General features: G+C 50.7%; 1 protein-coding gene across 1 annotated transcript in view; it reads right to left on the bottom strand.

Annotated features, from left to right (window-relative positions):
• LOC109318602 (zinc finger protein 91-like) overlaps positions 1 to 10,470 on the bottom strand; it is a 28,299-nt gene extending 17,829 nt beyond the window's left edge. Inside the window, exon 1 of the mRNA XM_019548323.1 lies at positions 8,211 to 10,470. Within this exon, the coding sequence (XP_019403868.1) occupies positions 8,211 to 10,145 (1,935 nt within the window). The 5' untranslated portion in view covers positions 10,146 to 10,470. The remainder of the gene's footprint in view (positions 1 to 8,210) is intronic.
• Positions 10,471 to 13,395: the final 2,925 nt, after the last annotated feature.

Genomic DNA, 13,395 nt, shown 5'->3' with positions numbered 1-13,395 from the left:
CACGTATGAAAGTTATGACACTAATATCCAACCTTAGTAATAATACTTTACTCATCCAATGAGCTGAGGACAAACAAACATAGTGACACTAAACCTGAGAAAACACAGTAGCTGCATGGAGCAAAACAGTGCATTAATGGATCTGTGCTGTCAGCAGAGAGAAACTGAGCCCGCTAGGAAAAATACATGCACCCTTGCATCCTTACTACAATAAGCTGCAGTGCTGAAGATGGACCGGGCCCATTCAGTTCATGCGGTTTTTAAAATTAAACACGGAAAGCTGATTTCCTTCACCACAGGGGAATGCTGACATGGCAGATGTTAAACAGAACGAAGCTGGTGCCTGGTTGGGAATTGCAGGCATTAGGAAGCAGCAGCCAGGCACTGCGCTTTAAACCGCCTGGGCTGCTGCTCCTGAATCCCTCCCTGCTCCCCTTTTAACAGGATGCCAGGGAAGGAAGCAATCTCCCTGGAGCACCAGGCAAAGAGATCACTGCACAGCAATGGGCGTGATTTGCCCTGCAGCACTTCCCCTGTGCAAATGTGAAGCAGAGGAGGGGGCTTTGAGAGAGGGGAGTCAAGGACCTCATCTGCAGCCTGGCAGTATAGGGTTAACCCTTTTGGCATTGGGAGAGGCACAGCTGGCTGCAGTTGGGGCAAAGGCAGGTGACTGCCTGGGAGCCTGTATTATGGCAGGCCCTGCACTTAGCATGAGGGAGGCTGGATTAGGGGCTGGTGTGTTAGGCAGGGGCGTTGGCATGTGCAAGGGATGCTGAAGGGGCTGTGTGAGCAGCTGGCTGGAGACTTTGGCAGGGAGAACCAGGCATTCTGCGGCTGCGTTGCAAGGAACGGAGGATGAATGCTTTTTGATTACCTTAAATTGGAAACAACTTAATGCGGGAGGGACGATGGGGTTTGCCTTCCCAAGAAGGGGAAGCTCATCAGTGAATGGCAGGTTGACCACTTTGCATTTACTGCAGGGTAACAGTGTATACACAGATGGTTCATTCAGAATAGCAGATGCATCATAAGTACACACTGGGTACACCTACACGTGTTATTAATGCAATGCAATAAACTCTGGTGCAGTTTGCACCAGAGTTGGCTGCTCCCGGGAAGAGTGTCTACATGTGCACTTGGGACCGCAGCGCTTTGAGCTGGGCTGGAGCAGTCCCAGGCTGACAGTGGGCATGGGGGTTCAGACCTGGGCCCCAGGTGGTGGCATCGGGCAGCGGAGGGGCTGGCTGGGGCATGAGGGTGCTCAAGTTTTGGGGCTAGGTGGCAGACAGTACCCACACTGTAGCACCCTTGTGGCCCCAGTTGCAGTCAGTGTGCAAGTGTGTTTCAGTGCACTTAAGTACTCTGCTGTAAGATAGTACTGTCAGAGACGGTACTATCTTACAGCAGAGTTAATTAATTTACTGCGCCCTGATACTGGTGAACATATAGACTGTGACACTTTACTGAGGAGCTAGTTAAAATGCACATATAGATGCACCCACTATAGCTTTTCTCTCAATAACTTGCTCTTATGCTCACACTCTATCCTTGTTTTGTGTTGTCGTACAGATAACATTTGTATAAATAATTTGTACAGATAAAAAAAAAATACCAGTCCATTTGAAAATATGTTAATGCTGGATTTTCAAAGCTCTTGATGCAAGACCTGGAGCTCTGCTCCATGTTGCTTGGTTTTTAACTACAGAAAAATGTTAGAGTGATTCTTGTTGCAAAAAACTCAGAAAGCCCATAACAGGGCAAGATGTTTTTGACACTATGGATTCCTATAGGAAATATCTGGGTTTATCTTGTGGATCACATGTAGGTGTTGGAACACTAAGTGGTGCTAATATTGCACACTCCCTTAAAAAGATAGTGTGAAATCCCAGGGTTTCACACTATAGCAAGACACCTGAAGATTACCCCTTTTCCCCCCAGGTCCAGGTCCAGGTCCAGGTCCAACAGGGATAAGGGAAACTGTTTCCTTATAAATAACTAACACTGAACGTTGGAAGGTGTCCTATCAGCTTCCACATAGCAGTTATTCCTATTACAGCAGGGCAATTCAACACACATCATCTACAGTTAATATAAATTGTAAATTTTTTTGTGCTGTGTATTATGTTCTGTTGGGAGGGCAGAAAGCAAATAATGTGTATGTGTAGTCTATATAATATATATTAGAAAGTAATCCTTTTCATCCACATGTGACAACTGGGTTGACACACTGCTCAGACCTGAAGGAGAATGTCTTGCATTCAAAAAGTTGCCTATCTTTATCTCAGCTGTATAGCTGGTCCAATAAAAGAGATCACCCCCCAAGAATTCCTTGCAATTTTAATTTTAATTGAGACACTGAAGGCGCATCTACATGGGCACATTTATGCGCAGTAACTGAAATTACAGCACAGTACGGGCATGTGTCTACACGTGCACACCCATACTGCTCAGCAAATACGGTGACTTATGCCAACTTGAGCGGAAATTTGATATCTGTATCACGCAGGTATCAAATTTACACCTGATTAGTTACTGTGTAGATGTCTTACTGCACAGTAACTCTGTGTGTGTGGACTAACTTAGCCCTTTAACTTTAGTCCTAAGTCAATCCACATACAGTGCTAATGCACTTTAATGCCTGCATGTATAGACACCGGCCTATTCACATTTAGTAATTTACTGCACAGTAAATTTAAGCTGGCTTAAATGCACATGTAGACATGCCTTAAAAGTGTGAAAACTGAGGAAGTCTGACCAGTCTTAATGCTCATCTCACTTGTCTGTTGTTCTCCCCAAATGTGCTCATTAAGAGCTGTTAGGTACTGTCATGATGCCTTAACCTGATATCCTCTGATCCTTTCTTTAACCCAAGGGCTCCTTGCAGGCTGGATCCAATACGATGTATGAGGACTGCTGCAGTGGCCACTGTGATGGTGACGGCCATAAGGGGTCTGGCGGTGGGGGTGGGGGTGTGGATGCTTGCCCTAGTGGTGGCAGAGTCAGGGTGGTGCGGGGTCCAGCAGTAGCAGGAGGGTGGGGTCCAATGGGGGCAAACCAAAAGCTCCACCAATGACCATGCTCAATGGGGGCACAAGATCCAACTTCCAGTGCCCTCTGGTCACCTGGGAAGCCTGATAGAGAGGATCCCAGAGCCAAATCCAGCTTGCGGGCTGTATGTTTGACACCCCGGCTGTAACCAGTCACAGATCATGCAGACCAGTGCTTCAGTTCCAGGACTCTGCCTCGAGGACCCACGTGCCTGTTGCTGTCACATGAATCCCCAGGAAAGACTGCACCTCCCGGGAGAGAACTGCAGGTTGGCAAGCTGTTCCCCATCAGTGCCACTGGGGACACCCCCATTGCCAATGCTGATCTGACCACTTTCATTTCCCCAGGTAATCTCATTAAATACCCCTTTGCTCTCCCCCGATTCCAACCTGCTCTTCCTCCTCCCTCTCCACACTAGCCTTTGTTTCACCTTGTTTTCCCCAGTAGCTTTTACAGCCCTTAGAGCCAGCACAACAGGCATGAGATGACAGAGGGAGCTGGGAAAGAGGCAGAGACTGATGAATGGAGCCAGGGGCCACATTACAAGTAATGTGATCTGAGCAGCTTTCAGGACAGAAAGAGGAAAAACAGAGCTTGTCGTGGCACTTGTTCAGGTCAGTGACTTTCAAAGGAACTTGCTGATTATTTGTTCACCGAGGACTGGGTTATAGGACCTCCCGGGTGCATTTAAAAAGCATTGTGAAGCGTGTTATGGGAGCATTGTTTTACTTTCAAGTGAGACATTGTGCACTGGGTACATGTAGTACTACATGCATAAATACCAGACTTCTGAATGCTATGTGTTTCCCTAGGGCTTTCTGGATATGGCTGGTGGCAGATCTAGTAGAAAAGAAATCCTACCAAACTGGAGAGACTGGCGCAAGGAAATATGCTGGGATAATTCTCAGCATTTAATACCCAGTGTATGCACATAAGCACATGACTTGAGTTCTGGTACAGAGAAATAAGGTGTAAACTTGCAGCATGCCATATGCTCCGTGACAAATGCCTGGGTGCACTTTTACTCCTCCTGCAGTAGATGGAAGGGACTTTGGATATTGTTGTTTCTCTGCTGCTGCCAAGCTTGCTGCTCTTACTGTCCCCATATGTACCATTGAGTCACCAAGTCTAACCAGTTAAAATGCCAAGCAGCCAAACCCCATCTGGGAATACATGACACCTCTGGAAGGAAGGCTGTCTGCTCCTCATGGCCATAATGTACCTGCCCAAACCTGCAACTTCTGAAGGTTTCTCTATACAACCTTGATTTTCCACTGCTAACATCAGTTTTGCTCTGCAGTAGCTCCACTGGCTTCACTAGTTGCTCCCAATGTATATTTATGAAGCTGAGTACAGACCCTGGGGCACTCAATAACATGGATGACTGGTGCCTCCCAAGTCTGGGGGGGGGGCACCAGGTCACTGATGGGGGACGATGGTCCCCCAGAGGCTGATCGCTGACCAGGGCGGGGGAGTGGGGTCTGGCGAAACCACAGCTGGTGGTCCCAGGGGGTATGCAGCCAATCTCAGGGGGTGCGCGTGCACCCGTGTGCACTCCCTACGCATTGCCACTGCCTAATGAAATGAGCGGGCATAGAGCAAGTGTATGGAAGTGCTTTTTATGCAGCACATAATTAACCTGAGAAGCTCACTGCCATAGGATCTACATGGAAGGGTTCAGAAAGGGATGAGACACATGGATGAAGGGCAGGCCCAGGAAGGGCTATTAAATACAGCAGTGAGGGATGAGGGGGGTATGTCCAGGGATGGATGACTCTGCACATGTCCTATTTCTGAGTCCTCTAAAGCAGTGTTTTTCAACCTGTGGTCTGTGGGCCCCTGGGGGGTCCACAAACTACGTCTAAGGGGTCTGCAAAAGGTGACTATGATCAATAAAAAGTATGTGAATACCCACACTTGCAACTCAAAGGGGTATGCACCCCCATTCAACCATTTTTAGAGGTCTGCAAATGAAAAAAAGGTTGAAAACCACTGCCCTAAAGCATCCGCCACTTGTCACTGTTGGTGAGAGGAGACCAGGTTAGATGAGCTTTTGGGCTGATTATGGAAATGAGCATCTAGTCTTGGTTAATTCTCTGAACTAAGCATCTTGGTGAAATGTGATTAATTTGGCTTTGCCTATAATGAATGCAGCATGTGGGGGGAGACAGGACACTGACTTGGACTGTAAACACCCAGATAGTTGGGCAGTTTCAAATAATTTCTATTGTGAACTCCAAGTTGCATTGCTAAAAAAGTACTGTGACTTTTGTGTGTTTGCTTTATATTGTCATGACATGACTTCCCCTGTGACGAGCTAGCCAGCCCTCCAGGGTGTCCTATAGCAAAAGGAGGAAGTTCAAACGTGAGGCCACAGGCATCTGACACTATCAGCCACAGCCCAATCTGCTGTTACTGTAGTGAGAGGGGCTATAAGGCCGACTTGCTGTAGGTACCGGGGAATTTATCCCTTCAGCTAGGTCCTTGAAAAGGTTCTCCCAGCCTGGCAGATCCTCAAGGTACCAAGGGGATGGGACATCAACACAGATGAAAGTGGGAAGAGTCCAGCACTTTGACTCCTAGCCTGGCGGGGTGGGTATCCCATGAGGGGTACAGCTGTGGTTGGATATTGTCTTGGCCCAGATAAGCCTAAGTCTACAGAGGATGCTAGTCATCCCCTCACCATCCCCCCTGGAGACCGGGTTCATGGCATTTCCATAGAAGAAGCTTCCACGAGGCCTTGGGGAATAGCAATCAGTGACTTCTACGTGGCCTTTTCCATCAGTCGATCTCCAAATATTTTACAAAGGAGGTCAGCATTAATGAGCAGTGGGGATGAGCAGAGGGCTCCAAGTCTGGGGTTTCCTGCACGCTAGTCTAGTACCTTGGGCGTTGCATCGCGTTAGCTATCTGTCTGCAGCGCTGTCTGTCTCGGCGCACATACTGACACATGCTCAGGACTGCTCTCAGGTGCCTGTGTTGCCTCATTACAGGGATTTGCTCCATGCGGGGTAGAAACGAGTGGACGGGGGTGGTGCCTGGGGCAAAGCATGAAGGAGATGTCGATGCTGTCCTCATCAGGTGTTGCACTGTGGGAACTGGGAGGTATGGCTCCCTGAGCATTGGCTACAACGAGTATTGGTCAGTGCTGCCAAACAGTGGAGACTTCCTTTTTCCCAAATACTTTAATGAGATGTAACAATCAGTCAGCACCGGTTTTTGCCCCTCGCACTGAACGCTGTACGCTCTCCTTGCTCTGTGATACTAGGCTCAGTTACGGCTGACTGGCTGGCTCATGGACAGCTTATTGTCCTGGCTGTTTTAGTGCTGCTCAGACTGCAAATGTCAAGTACAGCTGCCTCCTCCTGGGTAAAAGCATTTGCCCACAAATCTAGTCTAACGGCAAGGAAACAATCGCATTCAGACATTCAGGGGATAATGCACCCATCCCAGACAGGCTTAATGTATTGTTTTGGATGCACTGCCTGGCTCCACCGTGTTGTTTTAATGCAACACAGTCTCCACGCTCATGAAGCTTGATGGTCTACCCGATGCAGAGCAAGTTGCCTTCACTCCCCCTTCCTGGGGACCTTTCCATGACTGGGTGCTCCCATGCAGGAAACACATGGATACACCATATCTCCTAGGCAGCCTTCACATGTGTGGTCCCTATAGACATGATTAGACACCCCAGCAATTAAAGTTGCTTTCCCCTGTCCAGTGGCCAACATGAATACCCACTTGGACTCGGTTGCCCCCGAAAAAGAATATAAAAGCCGCGATGTGTGCAACACTCCTTGGGGGAGTGAGGCAGAAGGGCGATTTCATTTCAGATACAAAAGCAGAGAGGTAGAACTAACAGCTAATAACCCAAGACAGTCCTTGACTCGACTTTCAGACTCCTACAAGTACGACAGCTACCCGGGGAACCTGAATGCAGCCTACGTATAGTCCTGTAACAACACTGCTAAAAACTCTTTGGGTGGTCGGTCTCAGAGTATGGCCCCAATGGTCCCTGGCTCTGGTCAGGCTGGGTTTTTATTAAGTCTCCTATGAGCCCACCGCATCAAAAATCCCTTGTTTTAGGGAGTATGCCCCATTGTTAAAAAAAATCAGCTAAGAGCAGTGAAGAGCGGCGAACTCTGAACGTGCCCCGAAGTTTCTAGCAGCTGCCATCGCGCAAGCAAAACCAAACCACATCTACCCACAAGATAAAGGGTTTTGGGTCGAGTTTCCAGTCCATGAAGTCTGCTGCCAAGCTGCAGTGCTTGTGATTGCTTGTATTAAGTCCCTAAATAATGCCCAGTAAATCCCAAACCCTGTCAAGTGTTTCACAGTCACATAAAAGGGGAAAAAAATAGGTAGTAAGGATCAAGAATCACACCGCTCATCAACTCCTTATCCGTGTCTGCTGGAGCCAGGGATGTCTCTGCAGCATCTCATGTTCTTAAAGGCAGCTCCTGCTAGTCATAAATACCAAAAGCTTCCCACGTATATGCCCAAGCAATGCGATATAGGCCCCGTATAACAGAGCAGAATTTGTTCACCATCAGCCAAACTTTTGAAAACGGACACTGATTTTGCATATCTCAGTTTTAGCTACTCAGCTCAAGACCTCTTTTTTGCCCCGAGCACGACTTGGGGTACCCAGTGCTGAAAATGTTGGCCTACGTGTGTGTGCTGTGCTTTACCCTGCACCCGAACCTCCAAGCTAGCTTTTGATACAGCTCTTGTTTCAGCGGGACTAATGCCCGTGTCAATAAAATTACAGGAGTGAGCCTCATTTCTAAGATCGCAGCTGGACTGCCAACTATAAATAAAGACCTTCATTTGCTGTTGGATAGATACGGCCTGCGCAAGCTGGAGTAGCTTTTGGAGTCATTTGGGCATACTTCTTCCTTCTCAAAAGGTGCAAATCTCCTATTAAGGGAGCTGCTTATCCCTACATCTCAAAGCACTTTCCAAAGGAGGTTGGCGTCACCTTACGTCTGGGCAAACTGGCCTACGGTCATCCAGAAACCCCACCGCTGCACTGCGACCTGGCCCATGGATGCTGCGCTCAGTAAGGCGAGTGTCTCCCTTTGCTAACATGGGCAGAAAGTCTGCACAAGTGAGGGCAGCAAATTCAGTCCTTACTCTTCACCCTCCCGTGTGGAGCCTCACCCAGAGACATTCAAGCTGTCCTCACTCTTCACGGCAGCGAGCGGGCTCTGCTCCCAGTGGGTGGGATGGTGGTTGCTCGTGCTTTTGGCTGCGCCAAGACCTTCTCCGCGTCTTGCTCGCACACCGGGCTCCTCCCTCAGGTGGATTTTCTGGTGCCTCCTAAGGTATTTCTTCAGCCGGTAGCGCTTCCCACACACCTGGCATTTGTAGGCCCCTCCTCTGGAGTGCAGTGCTTGGTGTTTAATGAGGTGGCGCTTTTGAGGGAAGCACTTCCCGCACTTGGTGCACTTGCACGGGCCCATCCTGATGTGGATGGACTGGTGGCGGAAGAGGTTGGCTTTCTGATTGAAGGTCTTCTCGCACTCGGGACACTTGTAGGGCTCCTCCTTGGTGTGGATCCTCTGGTGCCGGACGAGGTTGGACCTCTGCGTGAAGCTCTTCCCGCAGTCCGTGCACTTGAACGGCTCGCTCACGTGGACCCTCTGGTGCCGGACGAGCTTCCGGTTCATGCGGAAGCTCTCCCCGCACTCGCCGCACTTATACGGCCCCTCGCTGGTGTGGATCTTCCGGTGTCTGGTGAGGTTTGACTTCTGGTTGAAGCTTTTCCCGCAGTCAGGGCATGGAAAGATCCTTTCCTCTTTGGGAGTGTCAGTCTTGATCAAGGGGCTTTTCTTGCTTTTAGCTTTGGCCTCCTGACTCTCCTTAACTGCACTGGGAGACCCTCCTTTGTTGGGTCGCTGGCATTTCTTTTGCTTTTTCTTTGGGCTGCAGCTTTCCCCGCTTCCAGCATCCATCCCGGGTTCTTCTTTGATCTGGATCCTCTGGACGGTGCTCTTCTGACTGAAGGGGCTGGTGCGGTCCGCGCTCTCCTGAGGCTCGTCCTTAATGTGGGGCTTCTTGCACAGGGTGAGGGTGCTGACCTGGGCGTCGCTCCCCTCACGTTCGTGATCTGCATCCGTTTCCTTCTTAACCTGGATTCCCGGGGGACTAACGAGAGGTATCTTTGGATCAAACTGGTTTTCCCCATCGGTGCTTTCCTGTGGTTCCTGCTTAATGAAAGGGATCTGTGCTAGCAGAGGGACGCTGGTCTCTTCTTCAGCGGACGCGTCTGGTTCCTCCTTTGCACGGATGTCCCAAGGGATCTTTGGACTGCACCGGTTTCTGTATTCAATAGCTCCTGAAGGAGCCCCTTGCGCTGAAGCATTCTCCATCGGGTTAAAACTGTCCCCAGCTTTGAAGGCCGCGTCTAGTTCCTCTTTAATCTGGATGACCCGGACAGACATGCCATTCGTGTGCCCGCTGGCATTGGGTGGCTTCTGCTTGGCATGGTTTTTCTGGTGGACATTAAAGTACCTCTTGGTGCTTAGGCTTTTCCCACACTCCGTACAGATAAACGGGCCTCCTCGAAGGTGAACCTTTTGGTGGGCCACCAAGGTGGCACTCTGTCCAAAGCACCGGCCACAGTCGGTGCATTTAAATGGCTTCTCCCGCTTGTGGATCTCCTTGTGGGCTGTCAGGGTCCCCTTCTTCACAAAGCTCTTCCCGCAGTCCGTGCACGCGTACGGCCTCTTCTCTTTGTGGGTCCGCATGTGGATGTTGAAGTAGATCTTGGTGCTGAGGTTCTTCCCGCAGTGGGGGCAGAGGTACGGGCCGCCCTTTGCGTGCGTCTTCTGGTGAGCGGCCAGGCATATCTCCAGCCTGAAGCACCGCCCGCACTCGTGGCACTGGAATGGCCTCACCCCCGTGTGGATGCTCTGGTGGGTCGCCAGGTGTCCCCTCGTCGTGAAGCGCCTGCCGCAGTCCCCGCACGTGTGCAGCTCTTCGGCCGTGTGGATCCGCTGGTGCCTTTTGAGGTTCCCCTTCTTGCTGAAGCTCTTGCCACACTCTGGGCACGGGTGCGTCTTCTGCACCGTGCGCCTGGCCAGATCCTTCATGGTGCCAGGGGCTGGTGTGCGGACACGATCCCTTTGTCAGGGGTACCCCTCGTTCGCTAAAGGACCCGGCAGGAGGAAAGGAGCCGTGGTGTTACAGGGGTGGGCGATTGGGAAGGCAGGCAAAGAGAAGCTGTAGGAGCCATCAGGATCCGGCAGCCGAAGGACAGCTGATGTCCCGTAGCTTTGCTGACGGAGAGGAGAAATTATGTCCGGAGACTCAGATGCTGGGGTCCTGCAGGGTTTGTGGGGGGCAAGGTGGAGCTGGTTCCTCCTTAGCTGGCATTTTACCACCGCGTCATCTTCTAACGCAGCATGGGGCCGTTCCCAGACCCTTTCTGTGGGGCGCTCCTGTACATCATATCCCTGCTGAGGCTTCTCAGTCAGACCTGGGCCTTAGTCTCCTGCATTATAATAGAAAAGAAGTCAAGATATTATTCCTTCTGTCTACTGATGTTGTTTTTTTCATGTGAAAAGAATGGCTGCAGGCTTGAAGCACCGGGAGCCAAACCGGGGACCTGCTGAGCTGCAAGCATGAGCTAGCATAGCTCCAGAGGAGGGGCGGAAACACTCGTGTCCTTTGTGGACCAGGTGTATAGGGGGATGTGTCAAGCACTCCCGCTCTCTCTTTCGCTTACTCATTTCCTCTTTCCTGGTAGCTTTTGTCAAAATTATTTACAAACATTCGTGAATTAAGCAAGCCCAACAGAATCGATTCTGACCAGGGCCATTATTCAGACACGAAGAAAAAGGTGTAGAGAATTAGTATGAAATCCAAGTTGACAACTCATGCAGAACTCAGTCCAAGCACTGCTCATGGGCAGACTGGAGAGTGCTTTGAAAGGCAGGGCCTGTATTCCCATTGTGCAGATGGGGAAACTGAGGCACGGTGAGGTTGAATGACTCAGTCAGGGCCCTATAACGAGTCAGGGGTGCAGCCCGTGCAACATGGCTGGGATGTAATGCTACAGGACTATGGAGAAAATCATTTCCTAGGAAGTCTATGAGTCCTACCTGGGGAGGAAATGTGGAGGTGGAAGTGAGGAAGGTGGGGGTTACTGGAAGATGCTGTTGCTGCGGGTAGAGGATACTGGGAAATGCTCTTAAGCAGGGTTCGGGCTGTTGCTGAGGTTATGGGTTAGGACTGTGGACGGGTTTAAGGCAACCATTTTCTTGGTACATGAATGATTGGAAAGCCTGGGGCAAGCAGGGTATAGAAATAATATCTAGAGACACCAATCCTAGTGCAGCTGGAGCACACCTGTGGAGAGGTGAGGTGCTGGCACACAGCGCTCAGATGCAGGGGATCTATAGGTAACAAGACAGATGGGTCAACAGAGAGGATACAGCAGAAGAAAACTATTTTTGACACTGCTGCATTGAATGTCACTTTGCCTCTCCGGTACCCACTTAAACCAGGGAGATCCACCACTTGCACATGGTATAGCAGCATTTTTCTCTGTTAATTGGTTCAGATATGCTATGGAGTAAAAAGGTCATGGAGAAGAGGTTTCCCTTTAACCGGAGGAAGAAACAACAATGAGCAAAGTCACGGTCTGATGCCAGCGTGTGCAGAAGGCCTGTATTATTTCTAAGCAGAACAGCAACGGCGGGAGCCTGACTGCGATTATCTCGATACCTGTTAGAAACAGGTACTTTAATTTACTAGCCAAAGGCATAACAGTACCCAGGGCTGGCAGGAAGTCGGTGAAGTTTCAAAGCATATTTCTAACAGCTGAACGACCAGGGATGCTGGGCAGGTCTCCATCCGTGGGAATCGTTCAGGCAAGACAGGCTCTCTTTCTCAGACATATTGTTGCAGATCAAACGTATGGGATTTGGCAAGAATCACTGGGGAGGATGCCACCGCCGCTGTGTTATACGGGAAGTCAGACTCTCCTCTGACATTACGATCTATGCAAATCTCGGCTGCTCAGCATGCTGCCGGCAGTGTTTCAGCCGCTTCCTCCTGACGCCAAGTGCGATTTATTGAATCCAGATCGGCTCCAAGCCACGCTACATTTTCTAGCATGCAGGGATCCTGCGGGACCCCGCTGAACCAGGCAGGGAGGCATCGGATCCCGGGGGCTGTTATGCAAAGTACAGGCACGAGAGGGTTGAAAAAGGCCTTACCTGAGCAATCCATGCCTCCAGGCAGGATTTCCGTCCTCCCTGGCAGTCCAAAAATGTTTGCGACTTGGCTACAACTTGCTTTGCAGTCGCATCTGTGCTGACCTAAAGGAAGTCTGTGGCCAGCAGCGAGAGCTACCGGAGGAAGGGTGAACGAAACAAAGACAGGAGCGAAGGCTGGTGCACAGGGGGAGCAGAGGAGGGGATGCGGGAAGCGGGCAGAGGGCTAGGGAAGGGCTAGGGATGCTGCTGGGACACGGGCAGTAGGCGCCGGGGCGGGGTGGGGAAGAGGGGCACGAAAAATGTCACCGGTCTGCCTTTCTTGGGCACCGTTAGCTCCGGGATTGCTTCTTGTGTTGGAATGGTCTCAAGCTCGCATTGCCTTCTGGGAATTGTAGTGCTCACCAACCAGGGCAAGCTCTCCCTCCTCTGTGCCGGATGACATCTGAATTGCTGGACCAAGGCAACCGGACGAGGCCCAGCGGCCTGCTGGAGAAAGGCGGCTCCCGGGGCTGCAGGCCGCAGTCGGGGAACGACTGAACGGGGGGACAAACTGGAGTATTTCTACAGCTCCCATAGGGGAAATAAGCATCAGGTCATTTGTGGCAGCACCCCCGAAGTGATGGGACCCTTTGATTGCCTTGCTGGGGCAGATAAAGAAGTATTCTGCTGATTTTGCAGAGGAGGAAACTGAGGCACTGCCGGGGTGAGGGTCAGATCCTGCAGCATACTGAGCACCACGTGCTGACTGCGGGCGATGAGGCGGGTCCGCACCGCTCGGATAGTGGAGCGTGGCATTGAGGCAGGACCTTGCTGAAAGCCATGGGTGGGGTGGGGGCTGTGAGAAAGGCTGATTTTTTCCACCGGCAGCATCTCCTTTGCTACAGGGACCTTGCTGTCTCCTCGAAGTAATGTCTCGAAGAGCCTGTGCTGGGACACCGTGCTTGTCGTTGTAATTAATGAGCCAGGAACATGGCTGCCCTCCACTCCAAGCCAGGTCTCAGATGTTATTCAGCCATCAGTTTCTTAATTGGAAGAAAATAGGCAGGGGTAATTGGAGTGTGCTAATATCTCACTGGCCCGTAGCCGATGACTCTATTAACCCCAGCTGCGACACTTGGAA

This window comes from Crocodylus porosus, unplaced genomic scaffold (assembly GCF_001723895.1).
Source record: "Crocodylus porosus isolate Cpor-Errol unplaced genomic scaffold, CroPor_comp1, whole genome shotgun sequence".
Classification (NCBI taxonomy): Eukaryota; Metazoa; Chordata; order Crocodylia; family Crocodylidae; genus Crocodylus; species Crocodylus porosus.
Note: the sequence above shows the minus strand (reverse complement) of the source record. Positions and strands in the feature narration are given on the sequence as shown.